The 17,877-nt window shown below is 44.4% G+C and overlaps 1 protein-coding gene across 3 annotated transcripts in view; it reads right to left on the bottom strand.

Annotated features, from left to right (window-relative positions):
* CTNNA2 (catenin alpha 2) overlaps positions 1 to 17,877 on the bottom strand; it is a 1,145,386-nt gene that overhangs the window by 826,178 nt on the left and 301,331 nt on the right. For 2 of the 3 annotated variants that reach the window (XM_029083152.2, XM_029083150.2), the window contains exon 2: positions 15,580 to 15,775. The exons of the other annotated variant lie outside the window; for it this stretch is intronic. In XM_029083152.2, the coding sequence (XP_028938985.1) occupies positions 15,580 to 15,775 (196 nt within the window). The remainder of the gene's footprint in view (positions 1 to 15,579; positions 15,776 to 17,877) is intronic. 3 annotated transcript variants of the gene reach the window in all.

The raw sequence follows: 17,877 nt of genomic DNA on the forward strand, positions 1-17,877 counted from the left end.
AAATGGGGATTAAGACTGTGAGCCTCACGTGGGACAACCTGATACCCTATATCTACCCCAGTGCTTAGAACAGTGCTCTGCACATAGTAAGCTCTTAACAAATACCAACATAATTATTATTAGAAGGGAGGAGAGGTAGGAGGGGGCAAGGTGATGGAGTGATGGAGACCCTTGTAACCTGGAGTGAGAAGTTTTTGTTTCGTGAGGAGGTTGATAGACAACCACTGGAGGTTTTTAAGAAGGGAAGTGACATGCCCAGAGCGTTTCTGCAGGAAGATGAGCCGGGCAGTGGAATGGAGAATAGACTAGAGCAGGGAGAGACAGGAGGAAGAGAGATCAGAGAGAAGACTGACACAATAATCCAGCTGGGATATTATGAGAGCCTGTAGCAGTAAGGTAGCCGTTTGGGTGAAGAGGAAAGGGCAGATCTTGGCGACATTATAAAGGTGAGACCGGCAGGTCTCGGTGACAGATCGGATGTGTGGGGTGAACTAGAGAGCCAAATCAAAGATGACACCAAGGTTGTGGGCCTGAGCTTTGGGAAGGATGGTCGTACCAACCACAGTGATAGGGAAGTCAGGAAGAGGACAGGGCTTGGGAGGGAAGATGAGGAGCTCAGTTTTGGACATGTTGAGTTTTAGGTGGCAGGCAGACATCCAGGTAGAGACGTCCCGGAGGCAGGAGGAGATACAAGCCGGAAGGGAGGGGGAGAGGACAGGGGCAGAGATGTAGATTTGGTTCAGATCAATGGTCCCTCCAGTCCAATCCAACCCAGCACAGTGTTCAGTCTTCTACAATGGAACCAAAGAATGCTTAGGCGTCTATGAAAGTTGTCCTCCCCACAGCTACCTTCATGTTAAGGATTCAGTGTCTAATAACCCGTTAAAAACTTTCCATCATGAATTTATTCAGACCATTTCCAGAGCTATTGATATTTTCTGCATGTAGTAATGAATTACAGCTGCTACCATCTGCTGGGTGAAGAAGCATTTCTGTTGGATCGTTTTGAACCTATCACCTTCAAGCTTCATTGGATCCTGCTGGTGTTGGTGGTGTGGGATTGGATAAGCACCAGTTCTGTGTTTGCCCTCTCCCCAGCTTTTATGATTGTTTGTAAATGTTAATCGTGTACCCTCTAGGTCTTCATCTGTCTTGGGTGAAAAGGCTCAACTTTTCAGCCTTTCCACACCCGGAAGCTGCTCCATTTTCCCGAAAGTTTCAATTACCCCTCTTTGTACCTGCTCTGTCTCGATTACGCCCTACCACGGATCAGTGGACAGGTGCCCCATCACTTCAGACTTTAAAATCTGGAGTCGCTCAAGTTTATCTTCCGACAAATGGGAGCTGCTGGTAAGTGCGCAGACACTAACACAAGTCAGGAAGGAAGCATTGTAGAGAGGTTGCTTCTCCCTGGAGAGTGTGTTGTTATATGCATGTCCCCTCAGGCATGTGTCTGAGAGAAATGATGCCTCAGAACTCAGGTTCACCCAGTATATGGAAGGCCTGCTCCCCGGTGCCTGCCCTGTGGATCTTTCAGCCCGGAACCAAAATCCAGGGATGGAAATGAGGAAAAATCCCCACCCTTATCTGTAATCCATTTTGATACCTGCCTCCTCCTATAGATGGTCAGCTCTGAGTGGGGAGGGAATATGTCCACCAACTCTATTATATTGTCCTTTCCCAAGAACTTTAGTACAGTGTTCTGCGCACAGTAAGCACCAGTGAATAGCACTGATGGATTAATAGCAGTCTATTAATCACGGGGCCTGCTGGCTTTAGAACTTGTAGGATAGGTTTGGAGGCAGACTCGTGACCTGGGGATCACAGAGCATTAGTTCCAGTCCTCGACCAGTCTCAACTATGGGAGGGAGAGTCAGGCCTGTCCATTCCATTCCTAGCTTGGGCAGTGGCTAGCGAGTGGAAGGCAATCTGCTACAAGTCAAAACTCCCCCGTGATGGGCAGCTGTGGCATGGGAGAGAGTCGAGGGTAGAGACTCGAGTTTACTGCGTGGAAGAAGGCAGTGGTAAACCGTTTCCATATTTTTACCAAGAAAACTCTGTGGATCCACTACCAGAATGATTGCAGATGGACAGTGGGGTGTTCTGGGAGAGATATGTCTGTGGTGTTGCTATGGGTTGGAAATGACTCGACAGCATAAGACAAGACCCAACACAATTCCTGCTTATGTTTATGCGAAATGTTAACTACTGGACATATTCGGTACAAAATGGAAGTTTCTGCAGGCAACCTCCTTTCAAAAATATAAGTTGAACTGTAGTGTACACCTTTCAGGATTTGGTCAGGAAAGCCCCTTTTTTTTTGAGACTTCCCTGATGTCCCAGTTGTTGTACAGCTTCAGCTAAACTCCAGGAGGAGCCAGCTCAGAGGAGGAGGGTGCGGAAGGACAGGACCCAGTGGAAGTCAGATCGTAAAAAAAGATGTTAGGATGTCATCCCTGCAGGCATGACCATAATAATCAATGAGACCAATCAGTGGCATGCCATGAAAATTTAAAAATATATTCTTTCCTCTATTAATTTAGAGCTGCCCTTCAGTTCAAAAGGGAAGCTGCTGGCAGTGAGATAATAATAATAATGATAACTGTGATATCTGGGAACATCCATGTCCTAGTGGAGAGAACCCAAGCCAGGAAGGCAGAGGACTGGGTTCTACCTGGGATCTGCTATTTGCCTGCTGTATGATCTTGTGCAAGTCACTTCAGGGTGGCTGGGAAGCAGCATGGCTCAGTGGATAGACCACAGGCTTGGGAGTCAGAGGCCACAGGTTCTAATCCCGGCTCCCTCACTAGTCAGCTGTGTGACCTTGGGAAAGTCACTTAACTTTTCTGTGTCTCAGTTACCTCATCTGTCAAATGGGGATTAAAACTGTGACCCCCACGTGGGACAACCTGATCACCTTGTATCCCCCTGCGCTTAGAACAGTGCTTTGCACATAGTAAGCACTTAACAAATAGCACAACTTATTTTTTTTCTGTGCTTCAGTTTCCTCAACTTCCAAGTGGGGATCTCCCTCACCGCCTTACACTGTGAGCCCTGGGTGGGACAGGGACTGTATCTATCTTAAACAACTTGGTAACTACCTAGCGCTTAGAGAAGTGCTTGGTACATATTAAGCATTTAGCAAATGCCATAATTATTATTGTTATTATTATCATCGATTAAAGGTTTGCCTTGTACCAAGCACTGTGTAAGCACAATACACTCAGATCAACTCTGGAACTCACATGGGGCTCATGGCCTAAAATGATGTTGGTACTTGTTAAGCACTTACTATGTGCAGAACACTGTTCTAAGCACTGGGGTAGATACAAGGTAATCAGCTTATCCCATGTGAGGCTCACAGTCTTACTCCCCATTTTACAGATGAGGTAACTGAGGCACTGAGAAGTTAAGTGACTTGCCCACAGTCACACAGCTGACAAGTGGTAGAGCTGGGATTTGAACCCATGCCCTCTGACTCCCAAGCCCGTGCTCTTTCCACTGAGCCACAAAAGGAAGGGAGAACTGGAATTGAACCCCCTTTTTATAGATGAGGAAAGTGAGGCACAGAGAAGATTAGTGACTTTTCATTCATTCAATAGTATTTATTGAGCGCTTACTATGTGCAGAGCACTGTACTAAGCGCTTGGAATGAACAAGTCGGCAACAGATACAGTCCCTGCCGTTTGACAGGCTTACTTGTCCAGGGCCACCCAGCAGGCAAGTGGCAGAATCAGTTTAGAATCCAAGTCTCCTCACTCACAGACTTTTGATCTTCCCCCCAAGTAAAGTTGTTTCTGAATCTTGGGAAGCAAGATGGCCTAATGGAAAGAGCCTGGGTCTTAGACCTGGGTTCTAATCCTGGCTCTGCCTCTTACCTACTGTGTGAGCTTGGGCAAGTTAGATGCTGTAACACTGACAGAAAAGTGGATTTAAGAGCTCCAGATACAGGGTTTTGGCAGAAAGTACTTCATTAAAGGATTTTGCAAAAGGATGCTCTGCCTGAATTCATATTCATTCAGGATATTTGGATGTAAGGAAGGAAAACAGTCATCGCATCTTTTTGGGCCACACGAAGTTAGAAATGTCAGAAAGCAGGGGCTTTCTTCTTGTATAATTTGTGTTCCACTCTTAGTAAGTGCTCAATAAATATCATTTTTATGGTAAATGTTAAGCGCTTATCATGTACCAGGCACTGTACTAGGCACTGAGGTAGATACAGGCTAATTGGGTTGGACTCAGTGCCTGTCCCTCTCAGGGTGCACGGCTTCAATTCCATTTTACAGTTGAGGAAACTGAGGCACGGATAAGTTAAGTGACTTGCCCAAGGTCATACAGCAGGTAATCGTTGGTGCCGGGATTAGAACCCAGGTCCTTCTTCTGACTTCCAGGCCTGGGGTCTCTCGACTAGGCCACAATCAACCACTGACTGATTGATCGATTGATTGATAGGGGAGGTGAACAGAATGATGGGAATAATCTGAGTTGCAGAAGGCTGACCCTCTCTAGGAGTCATGTAGTCACAGGGAGTTCCAGTGCAATTCATATGGTGGGGGGTTGCAATGAATCTTACTAATCAGAGAAGCAGCATGGCTCAGTGGAAAGAGAATGGGCTTAGGAGTCAGAGGTCGTAGGTTCTAATCCCAGCTCTGCCACTTGTCTGCTGTGTGACTTTGGGCAAGTCACTTCACTTCTCTGTGCCTCAGTTATCTCACCTACAAAATGGGGATTAAGACTGTGAATCCCACGAGGGACAATCTGATCACCTTGGATTCCCCCCCCCCCCAGCGCTTAGAACATTGCTTTGCACAAAGTAAGCACTTAACAAATACCAGTATTATTATTGTTATTATTAACTTCTCTGTGTCTCAGTTCCCTCTTCAAAATGGGGATTCAATACCTATTCTCTCCTCTGCTTAGACTGTGATCCCCATCTGGAACCTGATTATCTTTTATCTGTCCTAGCACTTATTACAATGTTTGGTACATAATAAGGCATTTAACAAATACCACAATTACTATTATTATTATTTGGAGACATTAGCCAAGGTGTTAATGTCTCTGAGGGAGCAACTCCTGCACATTGGCACAGGGAAATTTTGTGTTTTTTTTCTTATGGTACCTGTTAAGGACTTACTATGGGTCAGGCACCATACACTGGGGTAAATACAAGCTAATCAGGTTGGACACAGTCCATGCCCCACATGAGGCTCACAATCTTAATCCCTATTTTACCAATGAGGCAATTGAGGCCCAGAGAAGTGAAGTGATTTGCCCCAGATCACACAGCAGAGAACTGATGGAACAGGGATTAGAACCCAGGTCCTTCTGACTCCCAGGCCCGTGCTCTAACCACTAGGCCGTGCTGCTTCTCTATGAAGTCCACGAGAATATGGCTGTACATCTTTACTAGCCCAAGGTCATTAAGGGCAAGTATTGCTCAGGCACCAATGGTTAGGAATGGAAAGTATGTCTGACTATCAGACGGGCAGATGCTTGATTAGCTTGTGCAGGGGTAGTGAGAACTATCAGCATTCTCCCTGCCCATCTCCCCATACCCCAAAGCCTTATTGAAGGCACATCTCCTCCAAGAGACCTTCCCTGACTAATCCCTCCTTTCCTCTTTTCCTACTTCCTTCTGCATTGCCCTGACTCGCTCCCTTGATTCACCACTCCTCCCAGCCCTACTACACTTATGTATTTATCTGTAATTTATTTAGTCATATTAATGTCCATCTCCTCTAGACTATAAAAGCTCATTGTGGGCAGGGAATGTGTCAGTTATATTATTGTTTGTATTCACTCAAGCACTTACTACAGTGCCCTGCACACAGTACGCTCTCAATCAATACGATTATCATCGGCATGTGACTTCCAGAGACATCGAGCTGGTTAGGGAGGGTGGGTGCAGTCTCTGGTCCTGGGATAGAATGTATCCAGGCCCTCAGAGGTAGAAGATACCTTGACTATACCCTCACCCATTTTGTAAACTATTCCCATGTGAGCTACTCAGAGTAACCTGGTAAGGGCTTCATGAGCGTTACCCACTTTTCTGCACAACCACAAAAAAGCAAAAATCAAAGAAACAGAGTGGTCTAGTGGGCCTGGGAGTGAGAAGGACCTGAATCATTCATTCATTCAATTCATTCAATGAGATTTATTGAGTGCTTACTGTGTGCAGAGCACTGTACTAAGCACTTGGAAAGTACAATTCGGCAACAGACACAATCCCTGCCCAACAACCGGCTCACAGTCTAGAAGGAGGGAGACAGACAACAAAACAAAATAAGTAGACAGGCATCAAGAGCACCAAAATAAATAAATAGAATTACAGATATATACACATCATTAATCAAGTAAATAGAATATTAATTATATATATATATATATATATAAACAAGTGCTATGGGGCAGGGAGAGGAGCGGAGCAGAGCAGAGGGATGGAGTAGGGGCGATGGGGATGGTAGGAGGAGGAGAGGAAAAGGGGGGCTCAGTCTGGGAAGGCCTCATTGAGGATGTGAGCTTTCAGTAGGGCTTTGAAGGGGAGGAAATGATCTAGGTTGGCAGATATGAGGAGGGAGGGCATTCCAGGACAGAGGTAGGACGTGGCTGGGGTCAACGGCGGGACAGGAGAGAATGAGGCACAGTGAGAAGGTTAGCGGCAGAGGAGCAGAGGGTCCTCCACTTGCCTGCTGTGTGACCTTAAGCAAATCACTTCACTTCTGTGGGCCTCATTTACCTCATCTGTAAAATGGGGATGAAGATTGTGAGTGTCCAAACCAACTATCTTGGGTCTACTCCAGCGCTTGGTACAGGCCCTGGAACATAGTAAGGGCTCAACAAATACTACAACGGAATTTAATTTAAGGCAGGGGCAGCTCTTGACCACCCTTCCAAACTCTGTCCCCACAGACTTTCTTAGGTGAAAACTCTATAACATTTGAAATGTGACATACGAGCCTGAATTTCCACTGGGTTAGGTATAATCAGATAATGGAATCATACTTGTGTAAGGAAAAGAAGCTGTGGGTTGGAAACATATCCACGATATTCACATTTTGGATTTAAAGTCAGGCCTATATTTTTAAATGATCTGACGGATTGAGAGATAGCCGTTAATGGAAAAATAGGTCGAAACTGCAAATCGTAAAACGTAGAAGCATAAATGCAACAGCATTATTTCCAAGATAAACCAATGGGAACTAGATTTGAATTTTCCTTGCTTCATTTGTCCCTATGTTACAGATTTCTCACTCCGTGACCTCTTTTTTCGAGGTGGCCCCCATCGCCTCTAGATTTTGAAAAAAATGCATTTTATGTAAGCAGAGAATAGTACCGCATTTAGTGTTGTTATGCTTTATGGACTTTCTAACATCATTTTAAGCACTCCATTGCTCCTCCCATTTGGGCCTTTAAAAGCACAATAATTAAGCAATCTTTCACAATCAGTATGTCTAGTCAACTAATGTGACCTGCAAATCTGGGATCTTCTTATAAATGCTGTGTGAACTCAAATAGTTGTGATCAAGATTTTTTTTAAGGTGTCAACACTGCCAAGGAAAGCTCTATTTTCAGACACGAATTTATGGAAAATATTATGGAAATTGAATATACAGACATTTGTGCATCTATTTGAAAATTCTCTGGTTTCTTCAGTCTGAAGTAATGCTTTTAAAAATCAGGATCTGATTTTGTTACTGGTTTACCCACTAAGATTTTTTTTTTTGTTATGGCATTTAAGTACTTACTATGTGCCAGGCACTGTATTAAGCATTAAGATAGATACATGATAATCAGGTTGGACACAGTCCTTTTCCCTCGTGGGGCTCACGGTTTTAATCTATATTTTACAGATGAGGTAACTGAGGCACAGAGAAGTGAAGTGTCTTGCCCAAGGTCCCACTGCAGACAAGTGGCAAAGCCGGGATTAGAACGTAGGTCCTATTACTACCAGGCCCAGGTCCATGCTGCTTCATTTTGTTCCACTGGCACGTTGACCACATTGTAAAAGTTTTTAAAAATGGCACCATTGCTTGTCATACTGGCAAAGGATCTAAGACAGAGGAAAAAATTCACTTTCTTGAAAACGTCTCCCGAAGCCAGGGCAAACTGCCCGACTGAATGAAATAACTTGAAAAACTTAGTTTAGGCAATAACTCAGTTGTGGCCATTTCTTCTTAGGAGCTTTTCATGAAGAAAACCATATCTGGCAAGAGATACTTCATGCTGTCTTGGTAAAAACAAATAATGGAAAGAATTGCTGAAAATGTGACTTAATAAAAAAGGTATTTCTTAAGCACTTATTCTGTGGCAGACACTATTCTAAGCGTTGGTATAGTTAAAAGCTAATCAGGTTGGACACAGTCCATGTCCCGCATGAGGCTCACAGTCTTAATCCACATTTAACAGATGAGGTAACCAAGGCACAGAGAAACTTTAATGACTTGCTTAAGGTCATATGGCAGATAAGTGGTGGAGCCTAGATTAGTCAGTCAATCGAATTTATTGAGAGTTTACTGTGTGCAGAGCACTGTACTAAGCACTGAGAAGAGTACAATATAACAACACAACCGACACAGTCCCTGCCCATAGCAAGCTTACAGTCTGATTCCCAAGAACCTGCTCTATCCACTAGACCACGCTGCTTGCAACTGTAAATACAGAGGAAAGCCAAAATATAGGAATATATATATAGGAATCTGATTTCCCTTCCCCCCCCAAAAATATTCTATCATGCACATGGGAGTTTTGTTTTTCCACAAGAAAGGAAATATTTTTCATTCATAAATAATGCTTCTAGTCTGCCCCCCAAAGAACCAAATAGTCAGATGATTTTAGATGTAGGTGGTTGAACAGTTAGAACCAGGATAGTGGGTTATTTTGCTTTTTTTTTTTTTTTTTTGCAAACAGGTCTGTCAACACGTGCCAAACTTTCACCTCCATAAAAGCAAGGATGGCTGCAAATTGCAATCTTCCTGGAATTGTGACATCTAGTGGGGAAAAAATCTGGCATTTAATTATGTTGAAATTAACCATGATGTTGTATCCTTGTTCCTTTGATGGGAAAAATTAATTACAAAATTCTGCCCCAAACGGTATGGGGCTTTCAGTCTGTCTGCTCTCCCAACTGGATATCACAAGATGTAGGGGCCTGATTGGCCGTCACAACATCCAAGGGTGGACCTGTTTGGAATTGATATGATTCTGTAATTTAAAAATCTCATTTCACTTATTGAAGATGATCTCTATGTTCATACACTGAGTTTAATTGCTGTCGTAAAAAGAAATTGCAGTTCCCCCGGGAACAAACGTGTCCTAAAACTTCCATTAGGAGCCTCAAAGTGTGGAATTATCCTGATCAACTAGGTCTGTTTTGAATGCCTTACTTGAGAACCTCTAGAACCACTTCTCCTAAAGTCTGTTGGTGCCTGCATCCTCTGCCAGAAAAATCCACTACTTCAGTAATTAGAGAATCAACTCCCCTAAAAGCAAAAGACAAGAGTCCTCAGCACAATTTAGGATGCTAAACTGAATAAAAATGTCCAGTTGAACCACTATGTTTTTGTTGAAAGGAACAGACTAGAATGCATCTATTATTTCAGATTAAGGCCGGTTTGGTTAGGGTGTTGTAGAACAAGGGATTTCTTCGAGAAAAATGTGTTGTGGTGGAGACAGTGGTTGGACAGGAGCTTTACAACACAACCTCCCCCACTCTCTGGAACCTCTTTGGAGTCTGGTTTTAGTCTGGTATCTTCTACACTACCGGAAGGATGCACTGGATCATACTCCTGTTCCCCCACACCACTTCTACTTAGCGGCACGAACAGATGGGTGGGAACATGAAAGAGGGACACTAATCAAAGCGGAGGCTGAAACAGGCACAACATACAGAGTCAGAAATGAGTAGTGGATAGAACACGGTTCTGGGAGCCAGGAGGACCTGGGTTTCAATCCTGGTTCTCCCACTTGTCTGCTGTGTGATCCCGGGGAAGTCACTTCGCTTCTCTGTGCCTCAGTTACCTTACCTGTAAAATGGGGATTGAGACTGTGAACCCCACGTGGGTCAGGAACTGTGCCCATCCCGATTGGCTTGTATCCATGCAAGCACTTAGTACAGTACCTGGCACACACTGCAGGCTTGGGAAAGGAGAGTTCCTCTGAACTGTAAGCTCATTATGGGCAGAAAATTTGTCTGCTAATTCTGTTGTATAGTAATAATAATAATGAATAATTATGGGACTTGTTAAGTGCTTACTTTTTGTTAAGCACTGTTCTAAGTGCAAGGCACAAGTTAATTAGGTTGGGTTCAGTTCCTCCCCCACATGGGACTCACATTCTTATCCCCATTTTACAGATGAGGTAACTGAGGCACAGAGGAGTGAAGTGACTTGTCCGAGGTCACACATCAGACATGTGGCAGAGCCAGGATTAGACCCCAGTTTTTTCTGACTCCCAAGCCCAAGCTCTATCCAGTAAGTCACTAGCCACCAAGTCACAGTGCTTTTCAGCGTGCTATGATCTAGGGACCTCTTGATAGTAATCAAATGGTCTACTCCTGCCAGTGGCGCCAGGGCCTGGGTGAGGCGGCACCTCCACCCTCTGGCCACCATGGAACTCTATGGGAGAAATCATTCATTCAATAGTAATTCAATTGTATTCATTCATTCATATTCATGAGTGCTTATTGTTTGCAGAGCACTGTTCTAAGCACTCGACACAATACAACAATAAACAGTGACATTCTCTGCCCACAATAAGCTTACAGTCTAGAAGGGGGGAAACAGACATCTGTATAAATAAGTGCTATGGTGATGGGAGAAGGGGAAGAGCAAAGGGAGCAAGTCAGGGAGACACAGAAGGGATTGGGAAATGTGGATAAGATGAGGAAAATTGGAGTCTTGCAAGCGCTTAATATAGTGATCTGCTTTCAATAAATACCACTGATTGATTGATATTCATTCATATTTATTAAGCAGTTCTTGTGTGCAGAGCACTGTACTAGGCGCTTGGGAAAGTACAGTACAGAAATAAAGAGTGACAATCCCTGCCCACAACAAGCTCACAGTCTGGGGGTGGGGGGAGACAGACATCAATAATACAAATAGACATAATATAAATTAAATTACAAATATATACATAAGTACTGTGGGGTGGGGAGAGGAAGGAAGAGCAAAGGGAGCAAGTCAGGCAACACAGAAGGGAGTGGGAGATGAGGAAAAGAGGAGCTTAGTCGGGGAAGGCCTCTTTGAGGAGATGTGCCTTCAGTAAGCCTTTGAAGGGGGGCAGAGGAATTGTCTGTCAGATTTGAGGAGGGAGGGAATTCCAGGCCAGAGGTAGGACAAGGGTCACGAGTCAGAGGCAAGACAGGTGAGATCGAGGCACAGTGAGAAGGTTAGCACCAGAGGAGCAAAGTGTCAGGCTGCGGTGTAGGAGAGAAACGAGGTGAGATAGGAGGGAGGGAGGTAATGTAGTGCTTTAAAGCCAATGGTGAGCAGTTGTTGTTTGATACCAAGGTGGATGCGCAACAACTGGAGATTTTTGAGGAGGGGGGTGACATGTCCTGAATGTTTCTGTAGAAAGATGATCCAGGCAGTGGAGTGAAGTAGGGACTAGAATGGGAAGAGACAGGAGAATGGGAGGTCAGCAAGGAGGTTGATCATTTAATCTAGGTGGGATAGGATGAGTGACTGTATTAACATGGTAGCACTTTGGATGGAGAAAAAAGGGCAGATTTTAGCGATGTTGTGAAGGTGGGACTTACAGGATCTGGTACAGTACAATAGAGTTGGTAGACCCAACTCTTGACCAGGAGGAGTTGAGTCTAGAGGAGATTTTCTACTAAAATTAAGCAATTTCCGGGTAAGGCTTCTTCCTAGTCTCCACGCAGGTGACAAGCAACCCTTTTCTTTGGAATCATTCACACCACCTACGCATTTGACAAGTGTTAGCTGCAGTTATGAAAGCTATACCTTAAATAAACAAAATACCCTGGAGCATCATGTACTTTTAGGGAATGGAAGAGGGAATGGGGCTGGGGGGAGGATGATCAGCTCAGAGAATCAACCCTTTCTGAAGTGACCAAAGTTGCCTTGTCAATCAGACAGTGCGAGGGTTCAGTGAAGTGGAAACAGAAAGGAGTCCTATATCCACTATATCCAAGGCTCAGCAATTTTCATTATAATTGGACAGGGAATTAGGGTGGCCAGGGTTTTATTAATAATAATAATAATAATGGTATTTGTTAAGCACTCTCTTATGCACCAGTCACTATACTAAGTACTTGGTAGATACAAGGCAGATGCACAGTTCCCGTCCCACATAGGGCTAACACTCTTGATCCTCATTTATGATGATGATGGCATTTGTTAAGCACTTACTCTGTGCAAACCACTGTTCTAAGCTCTGGGGAGGATACAAGGTGATCAGGTTGTCCCACGTGGGGCTCACAGTCTTCATCCCTATTTTACAGATGAGGTAACTGAGGCCCAGAGAAAATAAGTGACTTGCCCAAAGTCACACAGCTGACAAGCAGCGGAACCGGGATTTGAATCCATGACCTCTGATTCCCCAGCTCGTGCTTTTTCTACTGAGCCACACTGCAGATGAGGTAACTGAGGCACAAGGAAGTGAAATGACTTTCCCAAGGTTACACAGCAGACAAATGGCAGAGCCTGGATTAGAACCCAGATCCTTCTGACTCCCAGGCCCATGCTCTATCCATTAGGCTATGCCGATAATGCAGAGTGAACCTAAGAACACTTTCGATTCCATCTGATTTTGAGTCGTTATAATTTAAATGGATTCTGGAAGGGTGTCTTTAGTAGACCATTGGCCAGCATTGAAAGTGTAGCATCTTTACTGCCAAGTGAATCTCTTCTCTTCTTTTCATAACAGCAAAGAAAATAGACTCTGGAAGGTTTTCATTTCTTCTCTGGTGACTTCAAAGGTCACACGGTTTGGTGAAGTTAAAGTAATCACAGTTTATGCTTATAGCCATGAAATTCTTGAGGGATCCTTCAAGTGAGTATATTCCTGAGACTGTTTTGATATTCTTAGGCAGAAAAATATCTTTCAGAGGACAGTGGAGTACCGAGCATTGCAAAATTTAGACAGATAAACATCAGTAAAACCACTTGTTTGAGCTCACAAAAAAAATGCTTTTTAAAACAGGGTGGCAGCACACTGAACAAATATAATTGAACATTTGATTTATAATTTGAGGTTTTTAGCAATGTATTGACTTTCTGGCTCGATAATCTGTCCTGTCTTCTCTCCCTTTGGTAGAGATCGATTCGCTCTGCACCGCTTAAGAACAAAATATCTCAGAGAACTTCAATTTCCACTTTGAAGTCACCATCTTGTTGTTTATTAGGACACAAAAGATTTTATAGGGCGATCAGGCATATTAGAGATTGTGTGACAGAAGTTTTTCTTATCAGATCGGAAAGCTGAAATCTGCAGCCTTTTGTGCTTTTTTGCTGACAGGACCGCATTCACACAAATTCGCAGGGGACAAAGTACACACTGGTGGGGGTTAGCTGTTTTCATTTCACACTCTGTTGGCACTTTCTGTCTGTTGGACTGGCTCAACTAGCCAACTCCTGGCTGAGCTGCCTTGGAGCCCAATGCTGTAATTTCTTAGCACATTGTCCGGGCATCCCTGTGGTATTAGATGATCTTCGTTCTGTTTCGGGCAGATGATCATCCCCTACCCCGCTACCCCCACCCCCAGATTGCTCTAGGCTCGATTCTAACAAGTTTTCTCTTTCTTGTCTCTGATCATATCTACGTGCTCTACCTGCTCCTTCTGCTGTCCAGCTTCTCCCGCAGATATTCATTCAGGGCTGTCACACACCTGGCCCTGCCTATCCTACTTGATACACGGAAGAAGGGGTATCTAATCAGGGCTACCAGGCACCTACATGCTGCCCAAAACAGGAACCAGTAATGAGAGACTGTCGCTATAGGAGAAACCTGTGGTCAGAGAGGTGTGGGAAGGAAGAGGTTGGGGAGAGGGAGGACATTTCCTACGTGTCAAGCATTCTGGGACTGGTGATGCCAGAAACAGCATGAGAAGCAGCGTGGCTTAGTGGATAGACCATGTGCCTGGGAGTCAAAAGGTCATGGGTTCTAATCCTGGCTCCGCCACTTGTCTTCTTTGTGACCTTGGGCAAATCACTTCACTTCTCTGTGCCTCGGTTACCTCTTCTGTAAAACGGGGATTGAGAGTGTGAGCCCCACATGGAACAGAGACTGTGACCAACCCAATTTACTTGTATCTACCCCAGGGCTTAGTACAGTGCCTGGTGCATAGTAAGCACGTAACAAATACTGTAACTATTTGTATCAAGATTAGAAACTATATGCAAAAAGTAGGCAGCCTTTTTAGCACTATACTACCCCAAGTGGATCAGGGCAAACGCCCTTCTCAGCCATGTCACAGGAAGCAGGAAGTCACTGCCAAGTTCTCAGTGGCATGGAGTCAGCCCCCACTGACGCAACGTGGCCGAACGCTACTGCTAGGTAACTAATTTCTGGTACCGTAAAACCAGCTCCTCAGAATCTAGTGCTGGTCAGTCACTGTTCAGACGTGGTACAGTGGCAACAGAGAAGCCATGGGAACATGGAGCTGAGGACCCCAAAGTGGAACCAATCTCATTTCCCATTCTCCCAATCCCTTCTCTACTGCCCTTATACTTGGACTTACATTCACCCTACCCTCAACTTCACATAATTCATTTATTTATATTCATGTCTGCCTCCCCCTCTAGACTATAAGCTTGCTGTGGGTTGGGGATGCATCTACCAACTCTGTTATGTTGTACACTCTTTAGTGCAGTGCATCCCACAGGGTAAATGCTCAATAAATACCATTGATTGATGGATGATGACTCTGCAACAGTGCTCTGAGCAAATAGCTGCACTATTATCTGAGTCTTCTGGTTTGATAATTATAATAACGATATTGATGGTGTTTGTTAAATGCTTACTAGGTTCCAGCCACTGTATCAAGCACTGGGGTGGGTACAAGCAAATTAGGTTGGACATTGTCCCTGCCCTACAAGGGGCTCACCATCGCAATCTCCATTTTACAGATGAGGTAAATGAAGCACAGAGAAGTGAAGTGACTTGCCCAAGGTCACACAGCAGACAAGTGGCGGAGCAGGGATTAGAATAATAATGATAGTAATGGTATTTGTAAAGCGCTTAATTATAATAGTATTTGTTCAGTGCTTACTATGTGCCAAGCACTGTTCTAAGCACTGGGGTAGATACAAGATAATCAGGTTGACTCACGTGGGGCTCACACTCTTACTTCCCATTTTACAGATAGGTAACTGAGGCTCAGATAAGTGAAATGACTTACCCAACGTCACCCAGCAGACAAGTGGCAGAATTGGGATCAGCGCCCATGATCTACAGAAATGATGTAAACCGCTTACAGAAATGATGTAAAAAAAAGTGGACCTCTACTGCAATTCACTGAGCAAAGGGTCAGGATTAGGATGTGGGTTTAGGCTGTGTTGGATATATCATTGTTAGATGTACCTTCTCCTAAAATAAACATATTCTGCATACCTTGTTTGCGGACGTCTTCTACTGCCGCAACCAATTCTTCCTTGAGATCTTGACTTTCTTTAGCAATCTGTTCACCTTTATCCAGGAAGTTTTGAGTTGCCTGTTCTACGGAGGCAGCTAAGACGTGGGCTTTCTTAGATCTTCCTTTCTTTTTACCAGATGGTCCTTTATTGCTTGTGTTGACAAGGGTCGTCACCTTGAAAAACAGAAAGCAAAGTGAAAATAGGCTGCCCAGCATTCTAGAAATACTGAATTATATTTGATCAGTGCATAACCTGCAGCGATATTCATTTTGACACTGATTCTTGGCATCATTAGCATCCCAACAGATTTCAACATTCATCAGCCAAAGGGAAGTGAGGAATGTTATAGGAATGAATAGGCAGCCTTTTAACAACCGATTCACATTCAACCAAGGTTGTTAGTGACTGAAAGTCATTAACATCAAGCCAGTTGACCAGAGAGGTGATAAGCAAGCCAGATAGGAGGAGTAATAAAAACATGTCAATGAAATGATAGATATTTACAAAAAACAACAATAAGCCCCCCAAAAAACCAATGACTGAAGGGCAGCTAAGTTTAACTCTACTTCAATGACTGCTCAGTAGAGAGATTAATTTTGAATATCACTGTTAAGGAAATTTAAGTACCAAAATCTAGAGGGCACAGAGAGGATAGGAATATCATTAAATAATTGTCAGGGACACCAGGAGTAGTTTTAGGAATTGAAATTGTTCATCGCTGTTGTCAGATGGCGCTTAATATTGTCCCTTCTTTAAAACTGTTCAATGCAGAGAAAAAGAGGTAAAATGGCTTGATCTTGGGCCCTAGGACGAATTTCTGGCTCCAGTGAACCCCAGCGCTCCTGGCACTTAAAATCCCATGGATAGGAGCAGGGTGCCTGGGGAGCTTCCAAATGCCAGTGAATCCACTCCAAGCTGTGGGGACCACTCTGTCTGCCTCTGCAACATGGGGCAAACCTAGGCCTGGAAGAGGGCCCCCTGGCCAACCTTTGGCTCAGACCTGAGGGGGCGTGATCTCATGTATACAGCTCCCTCAGGGCAGCCAGTGTGAATTGTGTGGCACTTTTCCTTGTGATTCCAATTTCCAGGTTCATCCCAATGCATTTTGATCTGCCTCCAGGCCCCAGACTCTCCACAGAGCTCTTACTGCTCAAGTACGTGAAGACAGCATGAGGGAACTCAGGGTTGCTGCTTGGGTTTCGGCGATATAGATCCATGGTATTTATTGAGCGCTTACTGTGTGCAGAGCATTGAAAGACTAAGCACGATTGGGATCTAAACTGAGAAGAGATCGAGATTTTAAGCTTATTATGGGCAGGCAATGTGTGTGCTAATTCTGTTGTACTGTAGTCTTCTGAGTGCTTAGTGCAGTGCTCTGCACATAGTAAGCACTCAATAAATACCGCTGATTGATTGCAGCCATGGACTGAGGCTACCTGTGGGTGGGAGCTCCAGGTAGGATTGGCTGCTGGGCTTCCCTCTGGTGTGCTGCGACTTACTCACACCTGAGCCCATAGTCACCATGAATGAATCTGTGACGATGACGAGTGAGATGGATTCATAACAATAATAATAACAATGATCATAATAGTGGTCGTTCTTGTTGGTTGATTTTCTTATGGTATTTGTTAATAGCTTTTCAGTGTGCTGGGCACTGTACTAAGTGCTGGGGTAGATAAAAACTAATCAGGTTGGACCCAATGCATGCCCTGCATGGGACACAGTCTTATCCTTATTTTACAGATGAGGGAACTGAGGCCCAGAGAAGTGGAGTGACTTGCCCAAGGTCACCCAGGAGACAGTGGCAGAGCAGAGATTAGAACCCAGGTCCTCCTGGCTCCCAGGCCCATGCTGTATCCATTAGGCCACACTGCTTCCCCAGTTGATCTGTTAAGCACTTACTATGTGCAAATACTATACTAAGTGCTTGGGCAGATACAAGAGACTCTAAGTACCGGTTACTGAAAGTAAAAGCATGGAATGCTGAGACTGGTGGCATCTCAATAAAACTGGGGATTTGGAAGGGTAAGAATTGGGAACCAGTATTCCCAGATCAACATTCAAAATGACAACTATCCCGAGGTCTCCCAAACCAGACTGTGACTCCTGCCTAATGCCAGCAGGTTGCTGGAGCCAAATGCACGGAGGAGGCCACACAGATGTTCACCGGCACTTTCTCAGACCCATTTCCAGCAGCTGACTAGCAGATGTAATTTCCATCTCATGGTCTTGGCCACGATGCTGCAGTCCCCTAAAATGGACAAGTTAAAGCAGT

Source organism: Ornithorhynchus anatinus, chromosome 18 (assembly GCF_004115215.2).
Source record: "Ornithorhynchus anatinus isolate Pmale09 chromosome 18, mOrnAna1.pri.v4, whole genome shotgun sequence".
Classification (NCBI taxonomy): domain Eukaryota; kingdom Metazoa; phylum Chordata; class Mammalia; order Monotremata; family Ornithorhynchidae; genus Ornithorhynchus; species Ornithorhynchus anatinus.